The sequence below is a fragment of the Papaver somniferum genome, chromosome 8 (assembly GCF_003573695.1).
Source record: "Papaver somniferum cultivar HN1 chromosome 8, ASM357369v1, whole genome shotgun sequence".
Taxonomy (NCBI): Eukaryota; Viridiplantae; Streptophyta; class Magnoliopsida; order Ranunculales; family Papaveraceae; genus Papaver; species Papaver somniferum.
In genome coordinates this window covers 167801842-167824192 of record NC_039365.1, presented here as the reverse complement: position 1 = coordinate 167824192, position 22351 = coordinate 167801842, and the positions used below count along the sequence as shown (strand labels likewise).

The 22351-nt window shown below is 38.2% G+C and overlaps 1 protein-coding gene across 1 annotated transcript; it reads right to left on the bottom strand.

Annotated features, from left to right (window-relative positions):
• Positions 1 to 407: 407 nt before the first annotated feature.
• LOC113303889 (chloroplast processing peptidase-like) lies at positions 408 to 2967 on the bottom strand. Its single transcript, XM_026552965.1, has 5 exons — positions 2321 to 2967; positions 2150 to 2218; positions 1153 to 1239; positions 943 to 1010; positions 408 to 851 (listed from the first exon to the last, which is right to left on the bottom strand). The coding sequence occupies exons 1-5, from the start codon at positions 2888 to 2890 to the stop codon at positions 653 to 655; spliced, it is 993 nt and encodes a 330-aa protein (XP_026408750.1). The 5' UTR covers positions 2891 to 2967; the 3' UTR covers positions 408 to 652.
• Positions 2968 to 22351: the final 19384 nt, after the last annotated feature.

Below are 22351 nucleotides of genomic sequence, written 5' to 3'. Positions count from 1 at the left end.
GTCAATAAATATTTTCATCTGTACATCTTTTTGGCAATGGAGAATGTCGGTAGGTCAGAAAACTTAAAAGAGGAAAGCAAAAATCTAAGGTCCCTGGCGATTCTTCCTTGCTTCTCTGTTGTAGTTATACAGGATTCAGATAGATTGTCTGCAGGTTGTTGGTTCAAGAATACTTACTCTTCAAAAGAATTTAGCCCATGACTCATAAATCTGTACATGGTAGATAACATCCTTCAAAGCCTATTTCAGTTCCCTATCCTTGAAGTAGTCCATCCTGACCCGAGTTCCCTGAACCCTTAATAGGAATTATCACTAACATTACAGTGAAACATGATTCATTTTGCCATTATCTAATCATAAAAATTTACATCCAAGGAAATCTAGCGATGAAAAACAGAACAAAACAGTTTCAGAGGAAGGAACAACAAAATCTTTGTTCATAATGGAACTGTTCTAAAGTTACAGAAGGCATTACAATGTAGCAGATCTTCTATCATTGTATATGCCTTAAATAAATGTACAACCATTACACTTGTAATCAATAGGGAGGGGTTTCAGAAGCATTCACAAAGAATTACAAAGATAAATATAACCTACGATCAGTCAGCCTTACCTAGAAGAACTGAGACAAAAAACATGGTATAAATATAATCTACATAGCTTTCTCGGGTACCTTTTGGGTGTCATCTGCACGCTGAGATGTCGTTGTTATTGGGGCAATTTTCTTAGATGTGTCTGTAAGTGGTGGTGATATGGGACAACCATCTTTCAGAATTGTGCCACCGATCCTTGTTGGTGGCCAGTACCTAAATACCGATCTTCCAATTATGTTCTTTTCAGGTAAAGGACCCCTACAACAAAAACCAAAATGAAGATTCAAGATACAGGTATAATAACGTGCAAAGCTGAGGTATGAAATGTAATAACTACAAATTTATTTACCAAACATGTGAGTCGTAGCTGTTGTTGCGGTTGTCACCCATAACAAAGACAGAGTTCTCTGGTACTGTCTGCAGTATAGTTTAAACACGGAATTCAAGAAAATTAAATTCTGCAAAGTGCCGACCACAGGGGAAGGAAGAAATGCATACTATGGTTGGGGAAATTAGCATATTCTAAATATGATAAAACATGAGGTCAAATAATACATACAACTGGGGACATGTCATAAGAAGGTGGCTCGAGAATGAATTCTTCATCTCTTGCTACTCCGTTTACTATCAGCTTTCCATCATGAACCTGCAATACACAAAGATTGGTTTACTATGAGACAGCTCTCCAATGCAAAGTATAACCCTATTTTTTTAAAGCACTTAAAAGCAAGACACACTGCTTCACCTCAGGTAATCAATCAACGGAACTATTTCTAGTGCGAATAACGGAGAAGGTCAGTTGTCATAAAGACATCCTTTGGAGTCGTTAGAGAGTTCCTAATAGCTAAAACCGAAGGAACTTGCAGTAAGATTACATGATAAATTTACTTCTAGTAAGTGCAAGTGCGTAAACAGAGCTCAACTATCTCAAGGTAATACACACTAATCTATAATAAATAACTGACTAGAGAAGGTCAGGACAATCAACCATCGCAACCGGAACCATATGAAGAATAATAACGGAGAAGGTCTAGTCATCAAAACACATCCTTTCAAGTTGTTTAAGTTCAAAATAGATAAATCCCAGGAACTTGCATATAAATTACTAAACACTTCAACTCTGGTAAGTGTAAGCATGTAACCAGATCTCAACTAGTGCAAGATAATACAAATTTTTTGCCCTGGTTGTTTTTTTTGTAGACACCAATAACTTGATAAATTGGAATGGGACTGGATACAAGTGGAGCTATGCCTCATTATACATTCATACAAGCTGGTTTATCGTAAACAACTGAACTGGCCAACCCCAAGTCCAAATTTTTGCTCTAGTTGCTGAACTAAAAGTCATGTTTTGGTTGATAAATACTAGTGGAACTATGCCGCATCATACAAAAATATTGAAGTCAATTCAAACTAATTAACATTCACTTAAAGTTGGAAGTTTACTTTTCTACAAATCATACTTGCTAACAGGTTTAACCTGCTATAGATTAAATTCCGAAACATATAAGATTTCACCATTACAGACCCATCTTAGTAGGTTTGAGTGATCTAACCTCAACAACATCACCTTCCTTAGCGACGATCCGCTTAATAAAGACATCACTGTCAGTATATCCAACTTGCTGCAAATTAAAAAAAAACCCAAATTCAGAAACTATAACTTATTAAAACAATGAGTCTAAACCATTCCAGCATTTACACAAACAGTCTATGAGGTGTATTACCTGCAAAACTGGTGGACTCTTGAAAATGACAACATCATTAGGACATGGTTTTCTAAAGTAATATGAAACCTTTTCAGCAACAAGTCTATCACCAACATCAAAAGTAGGATACATTGATAAAGAAGGAATAAATCTAGGTTCAGCAATAAATGATCTAAATGCAAGTGAAACAGCAAATGCAGCAAAAACTGTTTTTGCATCATCTGAAGTTAAATTCAACCAATCTGGTAAAAACCCATTTTTCTTTTCTCCTCCATCTCCATTATCACCATCTCCACCATTACCACCACCCCCACCACTATCATCACCACCATCCAATTTCAGTTTTGTTTCTTCACCAGTGTCTTTAACTCCATTGCATTTAACTCTTTTAAGAACTCTAGGGTTTTGAAATTGCTTGAGGTTTGAGAAATTAGGGGTTTTAAGTGAAGAGGTAGTGAAAATTGGGGGTTTTGAGATTGGAAGATTGAAGTTATGGGTTTGAATGGAAGATGTAATTTGGGTTGATATGGAAATAGGGTTTTTCAATGAAGAAGTAGAAGTAGAAGGGAAGAACTGTAGTGAACTCATCTCTTCTTCTTATGGACTCCTCAGTAGAAGATAGAGTTGTTGGCCATAAATTGAAATTCTTAATTTCTGTATACACCGTAAGACTAGCATGTTTGGCTCGTCCTATATGGCACATACAGGTTACGGCCCATAATAGCTATTATATGGATCTTACCGGAGGAAAGAGTTTTGGTAACAAGTATGCAGCTCGCAAAGTAATACTCCAATAGTTTATGGATTTCGATTCGGCACATGAAGATGTATTCTTGAAGCTATGTTGTAAAAGGCGCTCGGCGAGGCGACGTGCCAAGCCCATCGCCTCGCCTAGCACTTAACTGCTCCCTGAGCGTCCAGAGAAGAAAAAAAATCATGTCACCGGGCCTTGGTGCATTTTATTGTTAGGTGTTGGTCCTACTTTTAGTGCGCCTATTACAACATAGTTCAGAAATAATATATTTATACTTATTCTCTTCTAGTTTACTTTTTTTTTCCTTTCAGAAATATGATAAATATACTGAAACAAGAAAAAAAATAAAATCATCTAATCGACGGTTTGGGACTCTTTTGTGACAGACTTCAACTGAGTTTTCCTTACAGTGACTGAATCCATTTGATTAGAATCCTATTATTGGGGCTTAAAAAGGGTGGGTTTTTGGGGGCTAAATGGGGTCATGAAATAACAACCTATAGGACCCCTTATCTATCCTTTTTTTGTAATGTCTAATCTACCCTTAATTTGATTAGTGCTAATTAAATTGATTAAGCTAACTAATCAGTGTTAGTGAATCGATTAGACTAATCAAAACATTAATCTTTTGCAAATCAAAAATTGATTTTTTTGAGTTTTGAAGAAGGAAAAATGGTGATCTTGGTGAATTTTTTTTTGAAAATTTTTGAAGAAAAATGATGAAATCCTTCATCACAAAATTCAAGATAACCTTATAATCAACTCCCAACATCAATTAATCAATTCAAATCCGTCAAAAATCAGAGGTTATTCTGGAATTTTTGGTAATTACGGCTGGGTAAATGTGTTGACCCGACCGAAATTAGATAAAACTATTGGGATATTAGGAACTCCCAGATGTGAACAAATAAAACTGATGGGAATTTATGAACTTCTGGCCGTTATTCTTCCCAATATAACCTGATTCTGAATTACGGCTGGGTATACATAAATTTCCCGTCCGTAATTCGATTTGAAAGTTGAGAATTTTTTTGATTCAACATGAATTCCTAATACGATTGAAAATTACTAATACATTCATTAACTAGACCACAATAAAATTCATTACATGCTTAATATATCCCCATTACAAAGTTGGTTTTAATAACATCCCTTCCGATGTATCAAGAAATCTTTGATGATGGTCATTTGAGCTTCGAAGTTGAAATTATAACCTTTCCATTTTCTCCATTCCTTGTTAGCTTGAGCTACGACTTCTTCATCAGTCTCACCTCTAAGTCGAAGTTGCTTGCACATACGAAGTAAAGCCATATACTCTTCCACTTTTTGCGTACGTTTGAGAATTGAAGATATAATTTAATCCCATCGCGGTTGTTAGTGTTGCCTGTTTCACTACAAAGTGAAAATCTTTTTCTAATAAGATTGACTTGGTACACCACCATTCCTTCGTTCTTCTCCCTTCTTTGGATAGCATAGCACAAAATTTTGGCAAAGAGATAAGTCTTCATCCAAAGTAAATTCGGGTTTATCCTTTGAGTGCATTGCATTGAGTTTGTAGGAGTTTTAGTAGAGATTATTGATGTAGAAGGTGTGATTTTGTTTTGGAATGGGTGGTTATATGGAGGTGGAGTTATTTCAAGTTTAAATAAGTGGTTAAACAGCTAGAACCTTTTATAGATCAGTCTTCAAACGGATCTATTTTTTCAAAATTCAAAAAACTAGCCGATATGATGTGGTATTCAAAATTATAGGTATTTACGGCTAGGAAAACGCATGGTAACCGAGCCGTAATTATGTATAAACCTGCAGGTTTTGTGGTGTGTCATATTTATGGCTAGGTATTTCGGTCCGTAAATAATAGTTGTTAATTTTTATCAGGATTACGGCCTGGATATATAGCCGCAACAAGGATCCATTGTTTTTTTTGGGTTATCAGAGTGACATACGGATAGGAAATCCCCGTCGTATAAATATTTACGGCCAGGAACTTCAAATGTCGACCAAGCCGTAAATTGGAGTTACAAATTTATGTCAGAATTACAGTTAGGAGTTCTAACCGCGGAAAAGATACACGGCGCGGAAACGTAGCCGTAACCAAGACTCATTTAATTTTTGAGTCTCCAATGCAATACGCGGCTGCATATTTCCTGACTGTAACATGGCTACGGTTCGTTTTCCTAGCCGTTTCCGTATAACGGCCGGGACTTTCCAACCAAAATTTTGTACAAGTTTATTTGAAAAGAATTATATGCACTTTCGTCTAGGTTATGTGAAGGATCGACCTAACCAAAAGTGCACAAAAAATTGTTGTACTTGATTTTTTCCTCAGTTTTTTTAGATTTGACAAATAGAAAGACTAACATTCATTCATCAATGCAAAGTTATAAAAATTCATCCATCCAAATCCATAACCAAACAACAAAATAGTAAATAGACAAAGTCTTAGATAATAAAAGATCCATGAAGTAATATAATAAAAAGCGAGTAAATAGTCATCCACTTTCACTTGATCCCTCCTCCGAAGTGCGCATAAACTCATCCAAATTGTCTTGTTGCTCAGGTTCCACAACTTGTTCTATAACTCTATATTTTTTACCTTAACCGCTTCCACCTTGAATTGGAGTCTTTTTACCTCCACCACGTTCACCTCGAGCACTTGTTCCAGCACGGCTACCTTTTGCACTTGTTCCAGCATGGCTAACTTTTGCACTTGTTCCAGCACGGCCACCTTTTGCACCTCGACCACCTCAAACTTTTTCACCTCTACCACCTCGACCTTCCTTAGATTGAACTTGGTCACGGGGGGGGGGGGGGGGGGGGGGGGGGGGGTCCGAGTCATCGCTAGAAGAAGGAGACTTATTTACGGTTGGGAGTTCTAAGATATCCCAACCGTAAATCATACAAACGGCTGGGAGTTCTACCATATCCCAACCGTGTAACATATAAATGGCTGGGAAAACAAACAATCCCAACTGTAAGACATATTTACGGCTGGGAATACAAGAACTCCCAGCCGTAAGCAGTTTCAGAAGCTGTTTGTAGATAAAGAGGGGATTTTGAAATTCATACCTTATTTCTGTCATATCAAGACTCGCGGCGGCTGGTGCATCTCTTTCATTCACTTCTTCTTGATCTTCAGTTTCATCTTCATTTGATGAAGTTGGTTTCTCTGCTTCAGAGGGAGTTTGATTCGACGAAGATTGACCTAAGTTTTCCTTAGGTTTCATGGTTTTATAGAATGAGTTTAATCGACGAAGATTTTTTTTTTTTGGAATCGACGATTAATCGTTAAACAACGAACAATGGAAGAAGAAAAAAAGAAGAAAGAAAACAGAAAGAAGGAGAAGAATGAGAAGAAATAAGTGAGTGAGGGGGGTGGGGGTTCTCTGTTTTAATGATTTTTCGTTTTTTTTTATTAGATTAGGTAGTTAATGAGAGGGTAAAACGAGAATAAGTTAAAATTAGTGAGGGTATTTGTGAACTTTTGCATAAATCTGATCCCCCTATATCATTTGGGTTCCACTTAGTATTTTAAACCGTCTAAATCTCTCTCTCCTACATCCCAATAATAGGATTCTTTGATTAACCTCATTTGTGATAGAAACAACATGGTTATTTAGAATATTTACACCATATGCTTTGACAAAGTCAAAAGATCGATATTTTAAGAAAACGTCCGTCATGTGTCTTCCCATGAGACAGAAGTTGAAGAACTTCTTCCTTTTTCTACCAAGTCAACAACTCCATTTTCCTTCCACTCAAAAAAACTCAACATCAACAATTCCATTTTCCTTTTTATCCGCAAACCGGAAACCCAAAAGAGAGTCTGGCTTGCTAAATCTTTTGCTTCATCTAAAATTGTTGAGCGTTATCTATTGATTTAGTTGTTTCTCTGTTGCACATTGTTAATAGTTGCTTGATTATCTCATTTAATGACCAAATTAATTATATTTCTATTTTTTTTCTTCCCATTTGATTGCTTGCAAAACTACTGCATTTGCTTCTTCTGTTGAAGAGATTATGAAGATACACATTTCTACTCCTTTGAAAGGGCCCGTCCAATTCCAAAAAATGATTCCGAAAACTACATTAGTAATTGCTGATATCCAAGAGCATCACAAATTTATTTTAAAAGTATTCAAGCATGGTGAAACACAATCTATGTCTATATGCAGAGTTCTAGTTATGACTAGTTTCGAAATATTGACATTACCAAGATGTCAATATGCAAAATGTTTAGCAATAGACATAGCCACTTGAGTTGGAAAGTTCTGTTTTGTCTTCAAAGATTCTGAGACATCTATCTTTCCATATGAACCAACATTCAGTTGAAGCCAAAGCTATAAATATAGAGTTTTCATTAGCTTCCCTCCATGCATTATAATTAGGTAAAACAGAATTATCAGTAACACAAACAGGGTTTGAAGATACTCCATCTGCAGGCATTGGTGGCAAGTTCCAAACTTCCCTTACAAAACCACACTCAAAGAAAAGATGTTGTGAAATAAAACAAAGGATATTGATGGGGATTCTGAAAGACCATTTACATATCATTGTCATGTTGATTTAGATGGTAATTACACATTAAGATGATGACAATGATGATGATGACCACGAATAGGAAATTATAGATTGAGAATCTTGAAGTTAGAGTCGTTTGCCTTCAAAATAGGTGGGAACTCTTGTAACCTTCTTGTAATCATTAAACTTTATTTTCTATTCGTGAGCATTATGAGTCTTTACTATTTTGCGACCATGTTTGTATTTAATTATGTTTGAGTGCAATTGAATGAGTATGTTTCATGATATGCGTTATCAATTTACCTGCAAGGAGAGTCTTTGGTTTTTCCCATAACTCCTTGTTAATTAAATATGGGCGTAAAAGCATCCAATATTATCTTGTATAGGTCCGTAGGGTTCCTTAAGTGGCGACCGAGGAGTCCAATTATACCATAAGAGGTGTAAACGCAAACTATAGATTTTATTAGACCCTCGAGGCTGTCTGGTGGAAGTTTGGGTTGAATATTATATTTTATATTTATTTTATGCAATTAATAGGGGCGTAAAAGCGACAAATCTTATATAATTATCTTTTTATCTGGGGAGATTGACCGTATGCATATTATGCTTGATTCTTCAGTCTTAGTAGTATGATTTGGTTGCTATGATCTTGACTTAGGAAGAACTTCTAGGTTCATGATTGGATAGGGTCATTATTTAGAGATTCCAATTTTATGAATAATGATTGGGACATTTGTGAACCTACTTTACGGGGCCAAGTCATAGTAATCAAAAACATTCTTATATTTTAGATTTAGGTGGTGGCATCAGAATTTATGAGGTGTATGCATTTCACAAAAATATCATATGGTACCTGGATTCATGCTATCATTTGAGACTGGAGTTATTCTAGCATTTTTTTCTCCATTGAGTGAGACGATGTTAGGATAACATATGTTTAGGTTGCTCTAAGTCATTTTTGTGTAGATCCATCCGTTGGTAGATCTTTCATAGATATTGTTTGTGGACACAATATCTGGGAAGGTGATTTGGAGTTATCTTCTGCTTTGTGTTGTGTATAAAAGATGTTTTATCATTTCTCTTGTAGAACTGCGATCTAGGTTAGTGATTCCTTGAAAGTCATAAAGGTATCCACTGAGCCCCCTTTTTGGGATGATGTGCTCAGTGCTTACTCGTTCCCACTTCAGTTTTTCAGTTATCAGAAGAGTTGGTGCTCAAGAAGATAGTCGTTTTCTTAGTTAAAATTTTTGAGATCTTGCGAAGCATATGAATCATTTAGGTATGTACATTGTTGTAACAAAAAATACATTAATTTATTTATATAACTTGAGAGATTTTTTATTACAATTATTCGAGTAATGGGTTAAGTTTTGTATCATATTTTCTAATTTGAAGCTTAAGTATATGACTTAGATCCTTAATTCCTTATTATGTAGTTGATATTTTAGATTAGTAAGTAGCTTAATTTCGGGGTGCTACATATTCTTAACAATCAGTTTCACGGACTTCATAGTCTATAAGTAGTGATTGAGAGGAGATACAGAAATAAACTCTATATACATACTATCAAGGATCATTAAGTTGGTCTGCTTGAAATTGTATTAGGTTTTTTCCCTACATGTTTGCGAACAAAAAAATTGGTGGTGTACTTGGTACCCTCTTTTTTTAAATTTGTAGCAGAGCGGAGAAACATTGGTAGACCTAATAAGCATGTATTGTAAACGGTCTAAACTTTGAGTCAAATCAGTCTAAACTGTTTAGATGTCCCCCGGCTTGGTAGGAAATATTACGAGAGATTTTAAAGTTGTGTTTGATCATCTTTCCATTGCTAGGACGAATATTGATCTCCGGAAATCATACTTGAAAAAGGCTTATGAAGATCTTGCTTACCTGAAATATCTGGTGAATGAAAATATCTAATTAGATGTTTCCTTCCTTTATACATATATACTTTTTTTTCTAGTTAACTCCTTGTAAGAATTTTATTTTTATCGTTTAAGGAGGAATACTAGATTTTGGAGTAGTTTTTATGTGTTACATTAGCTATTCCAAATACCTTCATATTGCATGTTTAAAGTTTATTTAATTAAAATTTATTTTGTAAAATGACTTGCGATACCTACTCTTCATGGATTATATATATATATATTGCTTATTTTGTGAGATTTGTTCTTTGATATCATATTCTGGTCATTAGAAAATCTTTCTCATAGATTAAGATATTAACTCTAGCAAAAGAGGAGTAAATTATTTTTAGAAGGACAATATTGATCTCTCCACGATTATAATTTCTGTGAATATATTACTGCAGGATTCCGTAAGATGTTTTCTGGGAAGCTACTTACTTCCTTGATTGCATAATCTCCAGGGATTAAATGGTGAAATTTAATTTCTATGTTCGTTCATGGAGAGAGAAGTTATAATTATTATGCTGAGTCATATCGCATTAATTGTTCTCTTGTTCGTAACTGGCGTAGAGAATAGTTTTTGTCGATGATTATTTTTTTCACGAAAATCTTGTATCTTAGTGGCTGCAACATTAAGATCGTTATTTTCAACTTCTATGTTCATAACTTGTAAGAAAATAGAAAAATATTGGGATTAAAATCTACTTTGTTCGTAGATGGCGAGCAAATTTGTTAATTCCCAAGAAAATCCTTCTCTTGTAATTAGAGTCATGGTCAATCATGTTGTTCTTTCGGGAATAACATCAAATGGGGGCGACTTTTTTTTGTCTTCTATATCTTTACTTAATGTCTTTTTGGGGAGAGTGGATATGGAATTGTACGAGATACTTGTACCTATATGTCTCATAGACGCAAAAACTAAGTTTTTTTGGTGGAATCGTCTAAACTAAAAGCTGATATGTGTTTTCTAGTCTTGAATATTCTTTTGTTTAACTCATCATAATCCATATTTTTCGCTTTTGCCAATTTTTTTGACAAAAAGGGGGAGAATTATTATGTAATATGTTACTATAACATATGGCTTTTCGGATCATTATGTAAGGGGAGTGAATTATTATCTATAGATTTTACCTATTTTGCAAAAGATGTAAGTATTGACTAAAGGGGAGAACATATCACAATTTTATTTCTTTCAAGTTGTGGTGCAATTGAACTTTGAGAAAGGTATCAATACTATGTTTCTGTATAGCAACCAACAAGTAGAGTGATTTTTTATTCTAACAAAGCTCTTTTCGAGTATTCTCATAAGTTGTATCGCTGCGGAGTTTCAACAACAAAGGTGATGAATGAATACATGCAAAACCATAGAAGAACATGAAGTCCGAAAAGTTCAAGATGTTTGTAGAAAAACCAAGGAAATCCAGCATAGTGGATTTTGAGCTGAAAAGTTTAATTATTTTGAATCCATATGAATTGAATAGCTTTGTCACTAAAATTGACAAATAGGGAGATTATTAGAGCAATGCTCGGTTTTACCCACAAGTTTTTCTATCTCAAGGTTGTTGTCAATTCATGTTAGATGATCAAAACTATATATTCATTTCTAGTCTACTAATTCAAGTCTCGGACTAGGTGAGAATTAGGTAGTTGAGTATCAGACATCATCCTCGAAGACTGAAGATCAACGTAGACATTTGGAGAACTTCTGTATCTGGTATGTGAACACTGAGCCATTCTATTTACTTACTATCTTACCGTTTTATCTATTGAGACTATGTTGTATGACTTATAATAGATTTAGAAATAAGAAATTTCAAGTCGATCTTGTCTTGTTAAAAATCTCGAAATATGATTCTAGCATAGATGTTCAAAGGTCCTTAACAATATTATTTCGAAACAATTTATTGTTTGAGAATTAATTTGCGGATTAGTTGGGAATTAATTTATGGATCAAACCAGTTTGAAAACCATAGATATCTAAGTTTCAAAAATACAATGAAGGTTGGTGAACCAGTTTGCGAACCGCAAGTTCAGTTAGGAACAGTTCACGAACCGTGGTGATCTAAATTTTTGTTGTTGGTATAAAAGGCTTAAGGTTGGAAAACCCACTTCACGAATAATGTATATCTGAGTTCTCGAGCCGAGTACAGTTGGCGAACCCTGTTCACGAATGGTAGCACCCTGACTCATGAAATTTAGCCTTATGGTTCACGAACCGTTTCACCAACGGTCCTAGTAGAATCTAATAGATTCTCAAAGAATTATTTTCTAAATATATTTAGCATTGCTATGACTCTTTTAAATTCATTGATCACTTAAACACTTATGTGTGTGCATCATGATTAAAATCTTAGGTGTTTTAATTAACATCAATTTTCTCATTGTTCACATGGCATATTTTCCAAAACCGAGCAGTCATTATACACTGTTCCGTAACCGTACCACTGTCCATATTCTTTTATTGCATTTTCAAGACCAAAAGTTTTTTCTTTATTCTAAAGTTATCTTAGATTGAATTATTAAACAACTCTCATTCTTGAAAAACTATAAATAAAGATGCTCTTTCATATGGGAAATTAGATCACTGACACTTTTTTTCCTAGTTGATAGTTAGAGTCGTCCTCTATGAACCTAGGTTTCCTCCGAGAAACATAATTAGGTTTACGACTGAAATACTTCTATTTGGGGATTCATGACTATGTTTACCTTGATAGTTCGTGTATCCTGATATTTCTTTTCCTTTATCTAAGTTTTCGTAATCTCTTTCAGGAAAGATAGATAGAAATCGAAAAGTTCTCGCCGTCTCATACTTTGTGATTCTTTAATATAGATATCTGAAAATTATCTTTAGCAATTTTTTGAAGATTATTATTGAGAGGTGGTAAATGATCCAGGATTCTCATCTAAGTGAGTGTAAGTGTTCCGGATTGTGAGGTTTGATAACTTTGTCTATTGCAAACATATTTCCGATACTTGATCGTTGATCTAAATGGAAATCAAATAGGCTTATCTGTTAGAGGAAGATTGGTATCAAAAGTAGTCTCTGAGGTTAAGTAACTCTTAAGCTATAAAGGACGTCATCTAAGGGAATCAATTGTATAGAGCCTTGCGATGTTCAAGTGACATAAGGAGCGCGACTGTAACTAAATTGCTTGGAGAGTGGATTCGGTTTCAACTACATTCCAATCCGAAGTATAATAACAAGCTAGTGTCTGTAGCTGCTTAATACAGTTTGGTGTTCAAATCTGAATGAGGTCCCGAGGTTTATCTACATTTGCAGTTTCCTCGTAAACAAAACTTATGGTGTCTTATTTTTTTTCTTTACCACATTATATTTTTTATCTTTATAATTGGATTTATGCAAGTTGTACATGTTCAATCTTAGTACATACGTCTGAAAAAGCGGGGGTCCAACAACCTCACCCAATATTTCGATTAAAAATCTGTATGGACTAACTCCAATATACTTTCTAGAGAATCAACTAGACAGTCAGACTCAATCTAGATAAAAGTATACCAAAGAGTTAATATCTCAATCTCTCGATTTGATCTTTACTCAAGCAAATGGAAATCTATGATTCTTTATCAAATACTAGAGAGATAAACTTGGATGGTACCAAAGACCAATATCCAAGGGTCAATCAATTTAAATCAACAACCAAGGTTGGATATTCTAATTGATTGATCTTGACAAACAACATGTGATATTTCAATTATATAACAAAATATAATGCGGAATAGAAATAACACAGACACCAGAAATTTTGTTAACGAGGAAACCGCAAATGCAGAAAAACCCCGGGACCTAGTCCAGATTGAACACTATACTGTATTAAGCCGCTACAGACACTAGCCTACTACAAACTAACTTCGGTCTGGACTGTAGTTGAACCCTAATTAATATCACACTGATTCAAAGTACAGTTGCGCTCCTTACGTCTCTGATCCCAGCAAGATACTACACACTTGATTCCCTTAGCTGATCTCACCCACAACCAAGAGTTGCTACGACCCAAAATCAAAGACTTTAATAAACAAATCTGTATCACACAAAAAAGTCTACGATGATTGATAAATCTGTTTCCCACAGATAAACCTAAGAGTTTTGTTTCCTTTTTTGATAAAATCAAGGTGAACAGGAACCAATTGATAACCCGGACTTATAATCCCGAAGAACAACCTAGAATTATCAATCACCTCACAATGATCTAAATCATATGGTAGCTGTTGATGGTGGTTTTTAGCTTAGGGTTAAAATTGTAAAACCTTACATATGATGTATCTGATGTGACGTCACTCTGTAAGGAAATGGATCCATGAGTGTTAACCTCTCCACTGACATATTTATTGAGTCGTTCAATATACTTACATGAAATCTATCCAGACTGGAGGATGTAGCAACCATCCCAGACGATCTGTAAATTTCGTAGCCTTGCCTATATTCGCTTAATATAAGTTTGTTTGCATGCTTTCTATGCTATGTTCCCCACCTGAACCCTTAATGTTTATATGGCATGACAATTTATGTTCACTCGCAGCAGAGTAGCACGAATTTCCAAATATCAAGGATAAGGTCTTTGCATAAAGTATTCGATCAGAAAGCATGCTGCTATCTGGCAATGAACTTAAAGAACTCTATGTCAACACATAGGATTCAATCAATTACTTTTGCTCCTTGCGCAGACCTTGCTTGTCGAAAGTAAGCCTAGGCAAACTAGGTAATTAATCCCTCGAGGATTAGTAGGTGCAAAACCTTGCCCAGAAAATAGGGAGCTGCAGCAGCAAAGGGAGGCATGGACATGCCTTGGCGCCACTTTCCATTGGCCACGCCCAATCCTAAAACCGGCCGTATTTCCCTCGACCAATCAGGTTGCTTTAAAATCCCCACACACACATAAGTTGCGGTTGGGCCCATACTTGCCGACCCCTCTCCTTCCTACAACCAATCAGGTCACTTTAAATGCGCCACAAACACTAGAGGTGTGGCCACGCCTTATGTTTGGCCGGCCCCCTTTCTTGTCCAATTAAGTCGCTCTAAACTTGCCACCATACATTAAAGGCCAAACGCACCTTGAAGCGCCACCATACTAACTGGAAAGCCAAATGCGCCCTGCCACAACAACATATTGATCGGCATGCCAACATGCCACTCTGCCGCAGTAACATGCCAAACATGCCACTTCATGGCAACATGCCATAAATAGCGCGCTATGTGCTAACCTACCTCATGTTCGTGGCCAACGCCATGAAATGGCTTAAGATTAGGGTTTTCTGGTCAAAAGCATGCATATGCATTAACCAAAGCCCTAATTTCCAGTACGTGGAACAAATTGTGCCACTTCGACCCCACAACATGCCACGAGCCGTGTGGGACCCCGGAAGCCCTAGGGTTGGCGCCATATCATAGCCACCCACGATAATCCCTACTCTTGTGTCCGTTTCCACACTATGACCTTGCCACAACTCCTTTGGCATAACTATGGCGCCATTTACACAAAAGTACCGTCATGCCGCGGAAGCATGCCACACGCACTAATTAGGGTTTCGACATGCCAAACCCTAATTTGGGCAAAGTTGCTACGCCAACCGAAGCCAAATAATGTTTCCCAGAGCGTTGGGATTGATGCGGAAACATGGCCAATGTTGCCATGCCACATGTGGGTCCAACACTGAGGTTCCAAAGTCTAGCATCCATGGCTACGCCAGACGCTACTTCGTGCCACTTGCATGTGCTAACTATGCCAACCATGCCACCAAACCCTAACTTTGGCCACGACGCCAAACCCTAGCCTTGGCTATGCCGCCAAACCCTAACCTTCGGCCACGACGCCAAACCCTATCCTTGGCCATGCCGCCAAGCCCTAACTTTGGCCACGGAGCCAAATCTTAGCTTTGGCCACGCCACAACGCCACTGGCATGCCGCTATGCCACGGCTACCAGCATGCCGCTACGCCATGGCTACGCCAGGCGCCGCTATGCCAATGGCGCCACTTTTCTATAAAACAAGATATATCCATAATCAATGGCCATCCTTCTTCATGAAATGCAATATCAGCCATTCAAGTTCACCACCTAACTGACAGACTTGTGGAAAGTTTCATACGACCAGTTGCCTAGATCTAATGGCCATGGCTACGCCAGGCGCCACTTGCACCAACGTGCCACTGGCATGCGCGAGCCATGCCAGCCGTGCCACATTGCCACTGGCGTACATCAAATCATCACTACGCCCTTATCAGGCGCCAACGGAAGGTAGCCATAATGAACGACCACCCTTTTTCACAGGATGTAATCTCGGCCGTCCGAGTTCGCTACCGAACTGACAGGCCTGTGGAAAGTTTTAGGCCACCAGCCAAAACGAGCCTAATAACATCACATGCTATTTTCCCGCGGTAAGTCCCTTGACTTTGACTTGCCACACGTATCAAGGTGCTACATGTTTTCCACGAAAACACTCGATACATCAAACATGCCAAAAACTGGGGGATGCTCATCAGGGTATTGATATGGCGGTTTACAGCGTGCGGCGTGCAATGCGCCCGTTACAAGAAAGTGTCATGAAGCGGGAAAATTAGTGGCGGTGAAAAGTAACGGTGTAACGAATTCACTTCCTTCATCATGGAGGCATAATGTCTGACAGTTACACGAATTCACTTCCTTCATCATGGAAGCATAATGTTTGACGATTACACGTTACCCTATTCTTCCACTACTCAATCGTTTCTACTTCCTACGAGACCAGGGTACGTTTCAATATGACTTGTATAAAAAGGCTTCACATATTTTCACCAAGGACAGGTTTTTGGTCAGGAGAACAATACAACATCCAGAAATCACCTGATAGCTTTTCAGTCAGCTAGCTAGTTCTACTTTCTGATACAAGTCGTAAACAACCACACCTTCAGAATCAACGATTCTGGTCTCAACAATTTCTTCGCTTCCCTCCCTAAGACCAACCCTTTTCCTTCACTTTGTGACCGAATCAAGCCTGGAATGGCCATTTCTTGGTTTAGGCCAGGATTGTACAGATTGATCTCTCGAATAAAAAGTACTCCCGTGCAGTACATTGTTTTGGGTTTAGATTTATTTCTTATCCACACACCCAAAATTACCAAAATCAACAAAAACAGTTTTCACCCACAAACAATTGGTGACCACAGTGGGAGATTAATCTCTCGGTTGTAAATTCAACTCTCAAATTCCATCATCCTAGCAGTGAACGCAATGCTTTGAAGCGCATCGTCCAAGAAAAGAAGGATTCAGGAGAATTGCGTCCGGGGACTAGAGATTCTCCGCCTTATGACGGATCGACATAAAGATGTTCCACAGACAATAAAGAATGACTGGGGACTTCTCGTGGAAATGAGGGCATCACATAAAGACTCGTATTTACTCCTGAAGATTCAGTTTTGGTGAAGGACCCTAAAGCGAGTAAGTTTTACGCGGTCTATTGTTTGGGTTTTCACAACCCAATCATACCAAGATTTCATATCATCCAATATTTTTTCCCTTCTCACGCAACATTCACGGTTCCACAATCTTCCCAAATGAGTTTTCTACTTATATTCACAATTCGGATTTCGACATATCGATTGATCAAAGGGTCATTATTCCAAAATAATCCAAAAAATCTTATAAGAAACAATCATTCATCAATCCAAAAACCAGAAAATCAAACCATAAACTAGGCGTCTCTTTTTCCTTTTAAAAAAAAAAAAGGGATTTTTAACAAACTGCCACACTTGCAAATCCCGATTCAAGAAAATGCCACCGTTTTTTTCAGAGTTTATTAAATGCCACAACCGTTAGATATTCCGTCAGGGCCCACTAACTCGGTCTATAATCATTGAAAAAGTCAATACAACCTGTCAACATTACCTAACTACCCTTGAATTCGTGTTGGTCCAAACTCGACAATGACTCACACTATTAGGTCGATTTGAATCAGTCACAAGAAGCAGCATTACCTAACTACACTTGAATTCTCTTTCTCTTTCCTTTCCTTTCTTCTCTTCCTTCTCCTTCTTCTTTTTCTCCGGCGTTCCAGAGATGAAATCTCTGTTGAGAAAACCTTGCAGAAAATTAGTGAAACCAATCAACCGAGTGTGGTGCTGATGAGTTCATAGTTGGGTTTGGTTAGAATCCACGATTAAGTTGAAGCGAAGTGTTTCTGTGAAGGTTAGAGTTTGATGTTGAGTTTATTTGGAATTGATAAGCTAAACGGGATGTTAACAGATGAATATCAAAGGGTTATTGCTAAATTGAAGTTGTAGTATTGTCTTGAAGAAGAATTGAGATGTTAATGAAATTGTGAAGAAATTAGGGTTCCTGAAATGAATTTCGAGATTCAATTAAGGGTGAATAAGAAGGAATTAAAGGATGGGTTGAATAGATTGGAAGATTTTGATGGATGAATTGAGTTTGATTGAGAGAATAGAATATTTGGGAATTGAATTAGGGTTGGTTAAGAACTGATGTTGATGGATGAACTGAATTGAGGGTTTAGATGATTAATTGGAGGTGGGTTTGATCTGAATTGAGAGTTACGGTTGGAGACTAGCTTAAGTTCAATAGTTAGAGTTTGTATTTGGAACTCAGATGAATTATGAAGTTATCTGGGATGAACTGGCTGGTGCTTGAGTAAATGAGTTTGAGGTAATTGTTCTTCTCTATGAATTTTGTTTAAGTTATGCAGTTTTGTTGTTGAATTTATGGACGTATCTATAGACAGTGAATTGAGATGGATAAGATGAGTATGGTGGTTATGACATGAAGCCATGATTACAGTTTAGAATTTAGGGTTTGAATGTATGTTGTTGGTGTTGTCTATGCAGATGGAAGCACTGGTGGAATTGAGATTTAACAGAAGGAAAGACAAATTTGAAGCTTCTGTTGTTGTTGACTGATCGAATGGACATTAAGCTCACTTCCATGGAATGAATGGGTCTGTGATAAAGAGGGGTTTTGAGTTGAGGTAGTGATTCATAGGCATGGTCCTAGTAGTGTTGTGAGATGATTGTGCTGTGAATGTGTTTGAGTTTGAGTTATGGGTTGCAGAGAAGAATTTAGGGCTCAAGATAGAAATTGAATGTGTTTGTGTTAGATTGAATCATTGCAGGGACACGATAAGTTTATTGGATGTTAGAGAACTGAAAAGAATGAAGCAGCGATGGAAGTATAGATGAATCCGTGGAAGGACCATCAACCGCTTCAGCCTGCAGCCTTTGGATACCGGAAAATCCATCAAAGAACCAGGAAATGTTAAACTCAAAGTTCACACACATATCTCGGTGGAACTTCCAGCTTGAGATTACATCTCCCGAAACAGTGTAACCAGTCACGTTGCACATATCATGAATTGAGGATAATGTTTCTTCCACCCGATTAACCAACGCAAACCGGCTGGTGATCTTTTTGGTTGTTGCAATATGTACATACCTTTCCCATATTCTGGTATACAACTCCTAATACTTAGCTGGTACACTAAAGCCTCCGATCAGAACATGACCTTCATAAGAATTCAAAAATGGAGGGTCGAAAATGGCACCTGCAACTGATCCCACAACCGGAAGGGATTCCTTGACAACAATTACACTTACAGCCACGGGAGCGTTTTCGGGATTCCTAAGCATGACAACACCTTCACGACGACCAATCTCCATCTACGGATTGCTAGCAGGCACGACTTCCATGTTCGGAGACAAAACCACATCTTCATCGCGATGAATCTCCATCTCAGGGTTATCTTCGACGACTTCTTCTTGTGATGACACCGATTGAGTATTTAGTCCTAATAAATGGCCTAAAATAAAAAGGGTATGGAAAAATCACCGACTCATTTATGGGCCCACTAGAAGAAGACTCGCTGTTGTATTCAGAAGTGCTCCTCTCACCACCGGATCTCGAACTTTCTTCCTCTTCGGATTCTTCTTCAAGAGATTCATTCTTGTCATCTCCTTCCTCAATAGGTGTCGTATTTTTTCCTTGGAAAGCCTGGCAAAGATATTCTAGTTGTACCCTGAGTCAAAAAAAAAAAAAAAAAAAAAAAAGAGAGAAGTCAGTGACGAAATGGAAAATTTGTGTAATTCGGCCAAGTCAGTAAGGGAATTATACACACCTGCGTGTTGAAAGAACTAAAAGTCACAAGCATCGTCGAATCCGTTTGGAAACCACCTGCACGACTTTTCGACCTTCGCTCCTTTCCCTGGGGACTGTGTGCATCCGAGCTAGAGGACTTTCGCTTGCCCGAAGGACGTTGTTTCAACAATTTATGCTTAGCTAGAACTGCAGAGGAAGGTTTTTCACGTGTACATCACAACATCCTGCACGAACTGATGAATGGTGAAAAACTCATCTTGCCAGAATATATTATATTTGGGAGTCGTCACAGGTTTTAGTTCTAGGAGCAAGAAGGGAATGCTTTTATCCGGTGCAAAGACATTGTAATCAAGAATGAAGGGTAGCAATTCATCTGGAGTTATCGATGGGAGACAGAATGGGACTCCCTGATCAAATCCCATATGTCGAGAAACCCTGTCAATGTTGTAAGAGACTACTTCACAAGACCCTCTGAAAAAAGATGGCAAATACCCGGGTATGCAGCTTCGCAAGAACACGGTTTCTCCAATACTCATATTCTCTCCAGCAGAATGCAATATCACGTTCGGTGCGGAACCAAAGGTGTCTGGTTGAACTACGGAGGCGTGGGCCCGAGCCCAAGGACGAAAGTTAACTGCATGTGAGTTATCGAGAAAATCAATGAGCTTTGCGCCAGGTATGGGACGCCTCTCCAACCAACGGAGTATCCTAAAGCCGCCATATGTATCAGGAAATGAGGTTCTCGGGTTAGGGGTGTAATGTTTGAAATGCTCCCACAACCATGCTTGGATAAAGGCGACATGGATATACGAGTCTACTTTAATGTACCCATTAGAGACGTACATGTCCGCTACCAAACGATCCAGATGGGAAGAGCAACGCCTTTCGTTATTTTGATAGCAAATTTGATGAGTTTCTGCCTTACCTCCTTCTTGCCAGAACCATCATCAAAAAATCTCTGGATAGCCACAGAACTAAAAACGCAGCAACATGGAGTGTATCATCCAACACTTGATCCGACTCCGGCTCATCAAGGAACCACTCATACACCCACCAGTTATAGAAGAATTTTTCCTCATAATTCTTCCAAACGTACCCTGTTGCTTTCGTGACCAAAGCGGCATGTATTTCTTATTCTTCCTAAGACAAGACAACGTCAAGTTTCCCAATTATTGGAAGACTAAGCAGAACTTCTATGCTTTCCAAAGAAATAGTCATCTCACCCCATCTACATATAGCGTGTGAGTTTCCGGACACCATCTGGAGATGAAAGTAATCAATCCTGCAACGTATTTTCTGATTTGAAGTGTCGCAGAAGCCATGACAACATTCACGATTTGCGCCCCAGTCAGATTAGCTCTTACATGGTCTCAACTCATCATGAACTTCATCCATTTTCCGTAAGAGTGCAATGTACTACGACAGATTTTGAAGTCTATGGGAGAAGCCGGATACTCTTTCTTCTGAAGGCAAAACCTCATTATACACCTTGGAGAGACTGATTGAACTTCTCCATCATTCTCTGAATCAGTCAGAAGAGTTTCCACGAATTTATGATGGGTCCTTGTAATTGTAGCAGACCTTGTAAAGAACTCATCATCCATGTTCGGCTTGGAGTTGTTAGCATTTCTCGATGCGGCGGCAGAATTGCTTTCAGGTGACATCTTAGCAAAATTCCTTATGCTTTTGAAGTAACTGCAATGGAACATGACAAAAAATTACTACTTTGAAGAAAAACATACATAGAGATTTTGCCAAAATTTGGGTACAATAATCAAGAGTCGACAACACATTTCCTATGGAAATTCCTCGTTTGTCCACATGTCATGGAACTTACGGCTAAAAGGAATGGGGAGTGATGCCTGCTCAACAGGTTACATGTGATGTCGCGGGGGATGCGCTCTTGGCCGAAACTAGATGATATCGTGGGAAATATGTAAAGCCGCAGGAAGCATACCCTCGGCCAAATTACGCTTGGCCACGAGAATTGTGCTCATGGACAAAAGTAAACCCTACATCTAGGTTTTGATGGAGTAAAGAGCAAACGAAGTCGTATGCCCATACATGCTTACCTAACACAATAATTGGTTTCGTTGTTGTGACTAACGCTACTACAATACCACTAACAAAGAGGAATCATTCATATTGAAGTATTTTATAAATTCATGGAGGTCATGCCTATGGCTAGGGTTTACACCAACACAGAAGAGCGAACAAAAAAAGAAACGTTGAGAAACATACCTAAAATGCGCTCGCCTACTTTTGCTGTTGTTCTCTCCGCTGATCCAAGCCTTTGACGCTAGCACCAAGATGTGGAAACAAAGCCAACAATACGAAGGTAAGGAAGATAGGAAACGCCTTTTATAGGCATGGTGTTTTGGAGTTCGACTAAGGAAGGGTTTCTCTTTTGGGACGCACACGAAAAAAAAGGCAGCTGGGCCCACGGTGTTGACGTTCCATGGCGCCAATATCCACGGCCAAGCCAACACTACGCCAGCAGTCCATGGATGCATATTCACCACTCCTAGACGACGCCATCCCTGCCCACTCCACAACCAGATCAACGCCATCTACCATGCCACGAACGTAGCCAAGCAAGTGGGACCATCTCCGTACGACCAAGGTAGTCGCGCCATCGGCCATTCCAAGCTAGCCGCACCGTTAACCGTTCCAAGGTAGCCGCGCCATCAGCCATTCCAATCTAGCCGCGCCATTGGACATTCCAAGATAGTCGCGCCATCCACCATTCCGAGCAAGCGACGCCATTT